This window comes from Siniperca chuatsi, linkage group LG1, assembly GCF_020085105.1.
Source record: "Siniperca chuatsi isolate FFG_IHB_CAS linkage group LG1, ASM2008510v1, whole genome shotgun sequence".
Taxonomy (NCBI): Eukaryota; Metazoa; Chordata; class Actinopteri; order Centrarchiformes; family Sinipercidae; genus Siniperca; species Siniperca chuatsi.
In genome coordinates, this window is record NC_058042.1 from 25,066,737 (window position 1) to 25,079,563 (window position 12,827).

General features: G+C 40.5%; 1 protein-coding gene across 5 annotated transcripts in view; it reads left to right on the forward strand.

Annotated features, from left to right (window-relative positions):
• The window catches only part of insyn1 (inhibitory synaptic factor 1), a 47,513-nt gene extending 35,414 nt beyond the window's left edge, over positions 1-12,099 (forward strand). For all 5 annotated transcript variants that reach the window (XM_044194583.1, XM_044194555.1, XM_044194564.1 and 2 more), the window contains one exon: positions 10,775-12,099. In XM_044194583.1, coding sequence (XP_044050518.1) covers positions 10,775-11,596 — 822 coding nt within the window. In that variant the 3' untranslated portion in view covers positions 11,597-12,099. The remainder of the gene's footprint in view (positions 1-10,774) is intronic.
• The last annotated feature ends 728 nt before the right edge of the window (positions 12,100-12,827 follow it).

Consider the following 12,827-nt stretch of genomic DNA (forward strand, 5'->3'; position numbering starts at 1 on the left):
AGCATTGGTTGTTCAAACGCTTAAAACAAAAATCTGTCCATGTTTTCCAAGTGACCTTTTGAGGTTATGTGAGTAATGACTGTCCTCTCTGGCTAGCAAAGACAGAAGTAGTGGCAGAAGTTGTTATACCTCCACAAAAAAGCTTAGGAAGACTATTTAGGTATGACCTATTTTGTTGTGTAGGACTGTGTTGCACAAAACGTAGTTCTGCTGATGCCTTTTAAAAACCTAAATTGATTTAACTTTGAACTGGCTTGAAGGTTTTACTATTTCCTTCAGTATAGTCAGAGTTTTCTAGCAGCTAATACCTTGCAACTATAGGTATGGCAGCTTAAGGCACTTCTCCGCTACATAGCAATGGTGGTTGCTGCTTGCTGAAGACAAACAGTGACAGTATGCACAGTTGACAGTGTGAAGCTGACGCTGAACTCGACACAAATTATGTCAATAAAGAAACCATCTGTAATGTTATGAACACACAGAGCAACAAAACACCCCCTTCGTTTACTTATCTAGAACTAGTGTGTCTAAGTGTTCGCAGCAACTGTGACTTGTTGACATAAGTGACGGTAATGTCAACAACTGAAAACAGTCTGGCACCTGTCATGGACGATACCTGAGTGATTAACACTAGGCTGCATGGCAGAGCAGTTTTACACATCCACATATCTGATCCTCCACCAGCAGACTGTATATTCACATCTTCCTTTTTTTATATTCACCACCAACAGAGCTGATAGATCTAAATGCAGAATCTTGTAGGGAAAACAGTAAAAACGTGTTCTCCTCTGATAAAACTGTAAGCCTTCGGGGTAGGTTTTTTTTTTTGCACCTTGGTGTGTTATTTCAGATTTTTGGGGGTGTGCAAATCCATTTACACCCCTGGAATTGTGAAATAACACCCAGTACTGCCGCATAGAAACTGTCATTAGGCGATATCATCTGTCCCCAGCCCAGGAAGACAGACAGTGATAGGAGCCATAAACAGGAATTTGGAAAGAAGGATTTTTTAATTACAAAAAGAGAGCAGGTGATAGCTTTTGCATGGTAACTCCAGACATGGATCATTTCTCACACAACCACCGTTGGCTGAAGGGAGTGGATACTGCAAAATATTTTGCTGAGTGTGTGTGTGTGTGTGTGTGTGTGTGTGTGTGTGGCAGGGCAGGGGGCAGTTTCATCCTCACTTCTGATAAAGGCACTGATGGCTGTGGGTGACTGCATATGAGTTATAACGTGTCTGTATGTGAGTGAGGTGCAAATCAACTGATGTTGTAAAGAAGTTTTATTGTAGGCTATATTTTTTAAAGATATGAATATGTTCCTCATAGATACAAAAGTGGAACAAAGCTGACAATGAGATCCTAAAAAGCTGCGTAAGTTAAATGTGAAAATAAGTTTGGATGAAGATTATTTTCCTGCCAATCAGTCTTTCGCCTGCTGCCTGGCTGTCTCCCCTGCCTCATGGCTGCCTGGCTGTCTCCCCTCCCTCATGTCCCTCTGTCCCTGCATCCATCCTTCATCTTTCTTATGTTCCGTCTTTGAAAAACTTGGAAACGGAGTTGTAATACAGGTGACATTATGACATTATGAGGACATAAATGTAAATCTTTGTGTTTGTGCCTGTCTATGGTTGCATGTGCCTGAGACCCACATTTTTGCCAGTATTTGTGCCATTTAACATCTCAATGAAGCCTAAAATGTGGACTTTAAGTTGGCTTTTCTAAACAAAATGTGTAAAAGCTGTTCACTTTGACAAAAAGTGATTAACAATTGAGAAAAAAAACAGATCTTGTCAATTGTAAATTGATTGACTATTTGAACTACTACTACTATTACTACTACTGCTGCTTTTATTGGTCAGTGCCTCTCCACAACAACATAGGGCAAATAAACAACCCAAACCCTAAGAAGCACTTAAAGCGATTAGTCCTACATAATAACTCAGTCTGTAATAAGACCTTAACATTTTGCTTGATTATATGCAGCATCTGATGCAAACAGGCTTTGACAGCCCAGAAAAATGATTTATATTATGCAGTGATATTTTTATGTACTAACATGTTTACAGCAGTTTTTAAGTGTCTATTTAATTCTATAGTAAGAATTATGTGAGGCATTGTTATTGTAACAAATCAACTTTAACTACAGTGAAAATCTTCATACATTGCTCACGCAACACAAAGTATTATTAGTCAGCACAAAATGGGATAGCCTTGTAGCTATGGAACTGTACTCTGTATCCTTTCTTTTCTCAAGTAGATTTGCTGCTTATCTGCTTACTGGTTTGGCCTGTAGACAAACTGGCAGGGTGAAGTGTCAGGGTGAAGGATTGACTGCTGGACTGGGCTGAGCTGGTTCCTGTAGAGTTGTATTCTCCTCTGCCAGAGAGATTCTCCCCTTTTTTCCAGTACGGGTCAACTACGTTTACCCTCCAACCCACCACACACACACACACACACATAAACACACACATATTTGCTGTGTTCTGACAAACTGCTATCACTTCAGACCTTCTACAGAAAAACACCATGTTGTTCATGAAAAATCTACTGAGTCATTAAAATGGGTCAGTGTGGCCTGGATGCACTCACATGCACACCTTTTTTCCTCGCATGTGGCCAGTGTGACCTGACAGTACTCAGGCCTAATCCGAGTGCTATCTCAGGGAAGCAGACAGACTGAGGAGCCCCGTAGCGTGGCACTACCATCTTTCTCTGGTCATTACCGGCGCTAGGCCTCTCAACACGGATAGAAGCAATGAAGGAGAACCTCAATAAATGATCAGTGTGCTCTGCCAGCACCAACGCATGCTGCATCTACTGCCTCCCTGTTTGTGGAAGACAGAGTTCCCATCTTCCTCCCTCACTGATTGTACAACCCATAACCTCTCCAGCATAATAGTATAAACCTTCCAAATTTGCCATACAGCAGGTGGATGAGTCGGCCCAGTCTAATGACCTTTGGCTAAGGAAGTGGTTGATTTCCCAGGTCTCAAGGACTGCAGAAGCCCACCTCTTCTAAAGCCCCAAAGGGATAAATAAGGCCCATTACGCAGTGAAGTTTGAAATGACGCTTTTGATTAGTGAGTTGTCAGGAGGTATTGGCCCTACACTCATCACAGCGTTGTTTAGCACTTTAAGGCCTCCATAAAGATGAGTGTTTTTTTGAGAAAAGATAAAAAAGCAGGGGGCATGTGCCTAATGAAGTCTTAGGCTTATAGCCCTTCTCATGACAGGATAATTACACCAAATGCTTCCAGCGAACACTTCAAAGGACACTTCTTCCCTGTGCCAACACCACGCAACCCATCTCACAAATCAAGATGGCCTGACCTAAATCAGGTCCCCCTGGCTTGTCTGCAATGTCTCCCGCCCACAAACCCACTGGACCTCTGCAGAGTCAACTGCATTAGAATCACCACCACACTCAATGTAACTGAGTAGTACAATAAGCATACAGGAATGAGTCTTTCTGACTCTGCTGCATAAACATATTGACAAGTTAGTCCCACAGTATGTAACAGGACATCACATGTAGCACTAATGAAGAGAGCAATATAATACAGTAGCAGAGTGGGCACTAAAATTAGGAAACATGCAAACACCTGTCGTCTGAGTCGCACCTTGCAGACCATCAGTTAAGGGGCCCCATCTTTTACATAGGTATGTTTTAAAGGGAGGATGAAGATACAATAAGTGCAGCGTGCATTCCTCTGAATAAGTTCACACAATTTGTGTCTATTTGGGAAATACGATTTGGGAAGCTCAACTGTAAAAATGTGCAGCCATATTAAAATGACACTTAAAATTGTCAACACAAAATCTATCTTTGTTTTACATGGAGTGAGCATGGCCCACCCTCTATCTGTAAGCTTGAAATGTGGCTGTAAGTAAGTTTTGGTCTTTGGTCTTAAAGAACGAATGCTATAGTCAGGTTGAAATCACAGGTGTTACAATGGATTTCAGTGGTTTCACGGCAGAAAGAAAGCATCAAAATGTCAATTTTCTGTCTCCTGGAGCATAATTAATTACTCTGCTGTCCATCCTGCTGTCCATCCATCCAGTATATTCTAAACATAAACATATTTTTTTACGAAATTGGTCTACATACTCTCCTCTGTTTCAATCTTCATACTTGACCTTGTTGAGATTACAAGCAGGCATGCGCATCAGTCAGAGCACCTGCCTCCTGCTTCACAAATCTCCACTGAGCTTTCATGTAATGTGACCCAAGCTTTCAAGCCCACAGTGCAGTGCAGACATTGCAACGTTCTGCATGTTGTTCACATACAGCTGGGTAATTTTAAGTACTTAACAAGAAATTCAAAATGCTCCAAAAATGCTGTTTCATCCAATAGTGAATACAATGTCAGGAAGAGATTACACATGTTTATGAGTCACTGGACAATTTTTCTAGGGAATCCAGTAAATATGTTCTTTCAGAGTAAGTCGGGGATGATAAATTAGCTTCTGGGGGATAAGATAAACCATATCACCACAATGTGTGACTTGGATGCTCCCCTCTTCACGTCTTGAGGAGAATTAAATTAAGGGGAAATAAGCATGGGGTACAGAGTAAGGAGGAACTGCAAAACTGCAGGAGCAAACTGCATTAAAACAATATTTGCGAACATTTTACTTACGAAGCCAGCGTGCGAGGCAATAGTGATAATTGCTGAGACTTCCTAACTGGCATAAACCGCTTCCAGCGCTGGAAGTGCTGCACAGGGGCAAGCTGGAAAGCTATTGTGACATGTTGAGAAAGAAATAACACTTAGATTTGTTTGAATGGCTCCGCTGAACACATTTTAGATTTTCCCATGAAAAAAGCAAAGCCATGCTCGACGCTAGATGCTGCATAATTAACAAACAAGCACTGCAAACTTCTCTCAGTCTACTCTGAAAATGACTCCTGGAAGAACGGGTGGCACAGAAACAGATGGAGAGAGGCCACTTGAACACAGCGTAATGAAGCGATCCACAGAAAATTCACTCATACAGCGCGCATTTCAAATGAACCCAGTGAGGGTGTTATGTCTAATTTATTTTGGTAACTCACACCTGATGTATTTTTTACATATGTACAGACTGCATTGCTACAGATGCCATATTTCAAAGCTGTTTTTATTTGCTGATAAATACTAGAATATGTAAGACGGCACAAACTTGGAAAACATGATATTCGGATCATTAGAAGCATGTTAAAGATGCACTTTTATATCATTTACGTATATAAGACTTGCAAAGGATGGCAATCTCCATCTGTTTACTAGACAGCTAACAAAAATCTTTTCATACAGAAAGTTATCAATGCACATCAAAACAAGCTATTCCCATCAAACATCTGTTTAAAGATCAACAGGGTGATTAGAACATGTGGTAAATATCCCCCTCCTCATCAGAGGCAATTTTACACCCAAATTTTCACATTTACTGATTTTGACCTCAGCCTGTATTTTTCAACAACACATTAAACATTAGTAGTGGAATAAGTTATTCCACTACTAATGTTCCAGTACATTTTCAATTAGCATTAACAGAGGACAGGCGCTCACTTGGGGGAAAAGAAACAGCTACCCACTCGCGATAAATAAATCATGATACCAGGTGGAGTTGAATATCAGAGAGAAGGACTCTTGTAATGACAGTGGACAGTACGGAATCTATTTCCCAAATCACTACTCCACCAGAGAAGAGGCCCTTCGGAGAGTTTTTACATTACTGACCATCACTCTGTGTTAGATTATCCTTGCCTGTCTTTTCCATCACTGTACCTTTCTGTCACAGACAAAGCTCCAAGTGCCCTCTTTCACTCTGACCCTCAATTACCCAGCCCAATCATCTCAGACAGGTGTTGAGGTACAGTAATAAACCCTCGCCTGATGCTGCCGAGGCAGCTTCTCTTTTAAATCACCTCTGAGAGCTCTGAAATGACTGAACTCTGTGTTGATCAGGTGTTGTGACCACAGTTGACTTGTGGCTGTCGGCTGATAGTGTGCAGTGAAAAAGAATAAATAATATTTACAATACCACTTATTGCTCTGTATGGACTGTATAAACAAGATCAGATGTGATTAGTGTTGGCTGGGCAATCCTGCTTAAAAAAACCCCAATGGGTTTATTGCTATAATCTGTGTGCTAATCATTCACACACAGAATTATAGATATTGTTATATTCATCATCATCGGTTTTAGTGGCTTCCACTAGACACCATTTACAATAAAGAAAGTAAGTTGTCAGAGGAGGCATTGAGAGAAAATTAAAGACTAAAGATAAACTCAAATCCCCAGCACTTATATCCACGCTTATACTATACATTACTGCCTAACTGTGTTGCAAATTGAGTCTTTTCAGTCACAAGGATATGCCATCACTGCATCATAAACTTTGTAGAGTAGCAGGGCCATAAAGTCCATGGGTGATACACAGCCTAACTCCAGAGCTTTATCACAGCTTAAAGCTGCATATCCAGACTTTAAGGAAACAAAAAAGTCAGAAATACTTAACAATATTTACCATAACTAGTATTTAAGCAATAGGCCTACATTTCAGGCATTGTTAGAAGCTATCATAACAACTTTCAGGATGATTTCAGTCAGTTTAAACATGCAACTGTGTGTAGTCCACCCACACAGGTGTTTTCAAATAATCTGGTTGATCAGACTCATGACCATTAAATGCTGATACAGTAAACATGAGCTGCTTATTACATAGGGAATGAGCACTGGATTAATTCTGTTTACTCAGACAATGTTTGGTTAATCTCTGTTTCTGTGGTTAAAATCTGCTGTTTCATTGTTGAACTAAGGAGCTACTATAGGATAATCTCAAAAAGACATGGTATTGGTATTTTCTTCACTGATGTGTAGATCTGATGGTGTTCCTCTGTAAAATGTTTCATTGTAAAGTCACATAACTACTTTTGCCTTCTATCTTTGACTCTTGTATATTTTCATAATGTGTTTCCTATTTTAAACACATTGGTAACATTGTTAATGACTGGATGCTGATGTGTTCATTCATCCTTTGTGCTAAAGCAGTCGGTTCCTCCAATTCACTCCGTAGGCTCCATCATCACACATTCTCTGACAGGAAGAAAAAGCAGTGTTCATTGTTGCTACACAGAGCATGTGCTGCATTGTGACCTAGAAAGAATCAGCAGAACCCTTCAAGCTGAGACACGTATCAAGTTAAATTAGCCTACATGCTGCAGGCAGGGGTCAGGCTAACCAGCGGTGGAAGCTGGCACAGCTTACCGTTAACACTCGGGAATTAATTTTAAAACGGAAAATAAACAGGCTCGTCATCCACTGCAGAGGAACAGCAACACACAGGTGATGTTGGGCAATTAGAAAGATTTATTTAAAATGACTTTCTGCTCATAGCAATAACTGCTAACCAACCAATAGTCTGTATTGGTGTCATGGCAAGCTTATGAAATATATTTGCCAGATAATTTCTTAACTCATTGATTAAATTAAGTCTCTCGCTCAACTTGTGTAATCAAGTACACAAAGCTATTCGGCGTCCTCTGGGCCTGAGAAATGTCTTACATTAACAACTCCACAAGTAAAAAGTTGGCAATTCACACAGCAAACAGGTTGAGTAATTTAAGGATTAAGGGATTCATACAGCCCAATTCCCTCCGGGCAGTCTGCCAATAGACAAGCACGGTCCAGGTACTCATAAGGCCTACGATGCCATAACTGGCAGTTATGCGGAGAAGCTCATTGACAGATGAGCCAATGCCATGCATGCAGCCATATACAGCCAGATTCCAATGAAGGCGATGTGACTTAACAGCATAAAATATCTCTGAGAAAAAGATTCAGGAGCTATATAGAATACAGTAGTGAGGAGAATAGCAGCATCGAGTCATCCCTCAAACTCTCTTTCTCTTAAATTTGTGGCTGATAATGTAAGTCAGTGTTCTTATTTTTAATTCAAGGATTTAGTGAGCAAATTTAATGTATGTTAGATTCAAATCATCATCTTGAGATATTTGCACAAGATCATCAAGCTCATGGATGTCAGTTGCCATGTTTGCAGTGGAGATCACCTGAGCTTTTGGTGAGCACATCAGCAGAACAATACCCTATTGCATTTAGTCTGAGACTCTTAATTTCTCTTTTACAGTTGGACTGAGAATGAAAAAGGATTTTAATTCTACGTGCAGAGATAAGACTTTGTGTTGTTGCTACAACCGTGATCATTTGTAGTCATAAGAGCCAGAAAGAAGCAAACACTGCAAATAATTATAGAGGTAGAAGAAAAAAGATCATATTCCACAAATCTCAGGGTAAAACTACACTTTCTTTGCGATTCAGCTGCAAATATGTTGCAAACTTATATGCGCATGTTATAAAAAATTTTTTGGAGTTCAAACCACTGGGCTTAATTGCTGAATGGTTTGGGGAAATATATCATTTACAAGCTGCGTGAATGCTGAGTGTTTTCATTTTACAATAGATTGTAGTTGAGAGCACAACATGCTGATTGAAGGTGCTAAAATGTCAAGTATAGAGGGGGCTTGGATTTTAGGTGTTGTCAGCAAACCAGTGTGATTTCAGCTGAAGTGCTTTCTATTCATCAAACACTCAACACTGTGGATGCTGATGACAGAAGCATGGAGGTTAATTTTGAGGTAACAATAAATGAAATGCTTTTACGAGATACATTCCCATGCAGTAGGTGAAAATTTGGGTTATTTTGTTTGACATGGGCATTACAATAGCACTGGAATTAAAATATACATCAATGTACAAGCATCAAAAGCACTGGATTGAGTGTTTGTGCCAAAAAGCTATATGTCTGTGTAGGTTCATCCTGGTAGCTACATTACAACATCAAGGCAAAATGAATCAGTCACTGGACTGAGGACGTACCGCTTTCACTACTCGTCTTATGAGGCAGTTCTTCTCTCTCAACTTCTCTCTTTCAGAGCTGAAGAAGCCTCTTTGATGAGTCGTGACACGTCTTCAATGCTACAACCTCATTCCAGTGGATATTTCATTTTGTCTTGATGTAGCATAAAGCTAATTTACAACACCTTTCCACAGGAAGCTTTGGCGGGAAATAAAAACAATTATAAAAACCATGAACAAACAATTATGGATTTATGGATGAAAAGTAGTGTAATGGCAAGCTGTAAAGGCAAACACCGATCTATTAGCAGCTGTGAAAAAATCTTAGCTTTTGTTAAACCCGTCTGATTTACCCGGGGGGTAAATCAGTGGGATGTAAAGCATCTGGAAATGTCATGTAATGTAGTATTGGGTAAACTGTCACAGAGATTTATATTAAAGTGAGCATCACAATTGGTACTTTTGGTTAAGTTTCTTCCACACTTTAACTTTTGTCATTAGAGTGAGTCTATTTATGTACTTTGTGTGAAAAGAAAGATCAGTATGTATTTTGCATTTGTAATGCTTCTAAAAGTACCGAAATATGAGTAATAATGAGCCCCCTGTGTACATTAAAGGGGCCCTGTGGAGTTTTCTTTTAAACAAGTTATTTTTACATTCAGTTACTCACCAAAAGGCATTGTGTGTATCCTTGAGGTCTAACAAACGTGTCGAGTGCATTTCCTTCCTCATAAAACATTTTCAAAGCTGATTTTTTAAGTACTGCAGTCCTGCATTGTTTGCGTCCATGTTTACCTACTTGCAGTCTTCTTCTTCCCTGCCTTTTCAGGCGCACTGCCGCATATCTTAGCATGTTACCGCCATCTGTTGATCAGTGGAATAGTGTGACACCATTGTTAAGACCTCGTGCAAAGTTTTAACTCAGGGAACCTTTAAGTAATGCAGTGGTGGAGCAAAGAGCACTTTGTTTTGCTGTGCTGCTAATGATGTTATCATGTAAAAATCACACCAGAAGTGCATGTGCTATGTGCTGTGTTGTTATGATGCATCCTAAACCACTTCAGAAGGTCTCAGATAGAGTTGTTTAGTCTTTACCTGCCACATGAATTGTACCTGGATAAAAATAAAAATGCCTTTTTACAATTGATAGCAGCTTTACTGTTATTGTCAAATGTGGACACTAAATTTACTTTATTAGACACTTAGGTGGAAACAAGACTAAAGAGTCTACAGCCATGCTAGCAGCTCTGTGGGGCTGTACTTACGCAAAGAAGTGTTTTAAGCTAAATGCTAAAATCGGCATGCTAACATGCTCACAATGACAATGCTAACATGCTGATGTTTTATAGGTACTATTTACCATGTTCACCATCTTAGTTTAGTGTGTTAGCGTACATAACATTTGCTAATTAGCACTAAACACAAAGTACAGCTGAGGCTCATGGGAATGTCATTAGTTTTGCAGGTAGTTTGTCATAAACCAAAGTACTTTGACACAATTCATCCTGAGGGGGACATGATTAGCTGTACCAGATTTCATGTCAATCCATCCAGTAGTTTCACTCAAATCACAAATGTCAACCTCATGGTGGCGCTAGAGGAAAAGTCAGCTCAGTAGGAGTCAACCTCTGTGAAACATGAATCTGTACAAAATTGCATGGCAATCCATCCAATAGTTGTTTAGATATTTAGTATAGTCTTAATATAGTCTGGACCAAAGTGGTGGACCACCTGACCAACAGACCGACATTGCCAGCCATAGAGCCATGCTGCTAACGTGGCTAAAAATAAATATATATAAAAATATATGGATCTGAATGATGTCTCTATTTCACTTTTGGCCCAAAATTTGCTTCTATACAGTATCTCATCAGCTCTCCCTCTCATGCTCTCCCTTTGTATTGCAGGTGGTGGGTCAGATCGATAAATTAACGTCAGACTTTGACTTTGACCTGGAGCCAGATGACTGGACGGTTGCCACAGCCAGCAGCACGTCCAGCAGTGAGAGAGGTTTGGGAGAGGCCTTCAGGCTGGACTTCCTCAATGCAGATGTGCTTTCTGATAGCTGGGAGTTCTGCAGCTACCTGGAGGCCGCTGGTGCCGCCACCCACAGACCTGGTGAGCAACCAGGAGATCCACGACCGGAGCTGGGCCGCGGGACCATCCCCACCCAGACGCAGACCCCCACCCCACCTCCCACCACTGCCTCGGTCTACTCCCAGATGAACGGCGGGCTGCCCATCCCCAATGGGCCCCGCATTATTACTCCGGATTCATCCAGCGAGGAGGCCAGCAGCTCCACGCACAGCCACAAGACTTCCCGTACCTCTGGCACAAGAGAAAGAGTCCGCTTCAGTGACAAAATTCTGTACCACGCATTGTGCTGTGATGATGACGAGGAGGAGGAGGAGCAAGAGGAACTACAGGAGGACAAGAGTGGCTGTGCTACACCAGATAGCGATAGTGAACCCAGTCACCTGTCAAGCTCAGTGACCCCCAAACGTTCTTCCTCTGAGCACTCACTCCTCTACAACTGTCTGGATCCTTCTTATGTTTCCTCGCCAGTGAAGGGGACGACGGGAGCTCACACACTACCCAGGAAAGGTCTCTTAAACCCCGGCTGCCGCAAAAAACTGTTAAGAAATAGCAGCACACAAACTGTCTCTGACAAGAGCACCCAAACTGTACTGCCCTATATTCCAACCAAACAGAAAACAAAGGACCACTGAGAAAGCCCTAAGTTTATCATAATTCTCATGAGGAGGACTTTGCATTATTTAATATTAAATACATAGCTCATAGATTAATACACAAATAAATTAATTACTAAATAAATAAATGATATATGGGAAATCACTCGACTACCTAAAGTTATTCTGAGGCTCAGGGAAAACACGATGAAATGAAGCAAAGCAGATCATTAAGATGAAAGTTACTGGTGGACCAAAAGGTTAGTGCCTGTTCTAATGCTAAAAAGATAAACTGAATGGATTCCCTATGTGTAATCATTTGAAACACTGAGAGATTATAAAAGCAATCATTTTTATTCTAGAACATTTTAAGGGGTCAAAATTGGAAGTGAAGTATGAGGAGGTCCTTTCCTTTCCTTATACAATAGTATAAGTCACAAAAAAAAAGAAAAAAATGCTTGTTCCTATCATGTGGATACAAAATGCTGCACATTCTGTACACTGAATCTGTATAAACATTGTCTTTTTTCATGTTCCAGTTATTTCAAATGTCAAGGGGATTGTTGTTTTCAGCGGGGTAATGTATCTAGATGCACATGTCAAGCCTCTTCCTCTCTTTGATGTCAACAAACAACTTTGAGCGAAGAGCAAGAAAACAACACTATTTACCTGCCCTTGATTTGATAAATCACTTCAATGTGATCTCATCTTGGTCTGCTGCAGAGGCTGAAACATAAGAGTGGCATCCAGAAAAACAGACACACACACATATATATATATATATATATATACACACACACATACATACATACATACATATAAAATAATTTGAGAATGTGCGATCCACAAAAGTGATATTTCCAGTATTTTCTCTTCATCTGTGCCTGGTTGTGATGTCATTAGACCTAGGATCCGATCCAAGCTAAATAGCAGTCTACAAAAAAGTGTTAAAAAGGTTTTGTCGCTCCATTCAGTTGCCCAGTGGGGAATTGAACTCAATCAAGCAGCATTTCATTCACAGGGCTAACGCCTATAGCCATTCCTGATCAATATGTTAGAGGGAGGTTGCAGTGAGGGGTCTCTCTGCTGAGCATGCATGCCACTCTCCTGGGATCGGTGAACAAAAACTCACAGTCAGACCTATTTACTTACACTGAGTGAAACAAAAATTAGAACTGTAGCCATAAAGAACTGACATTTCAAAAAATGTGCATCCAGGAGTGAGTGAGAAAGAGAAGAAAGAGAGAGTGCTCCTGTTCAAAGATTTATT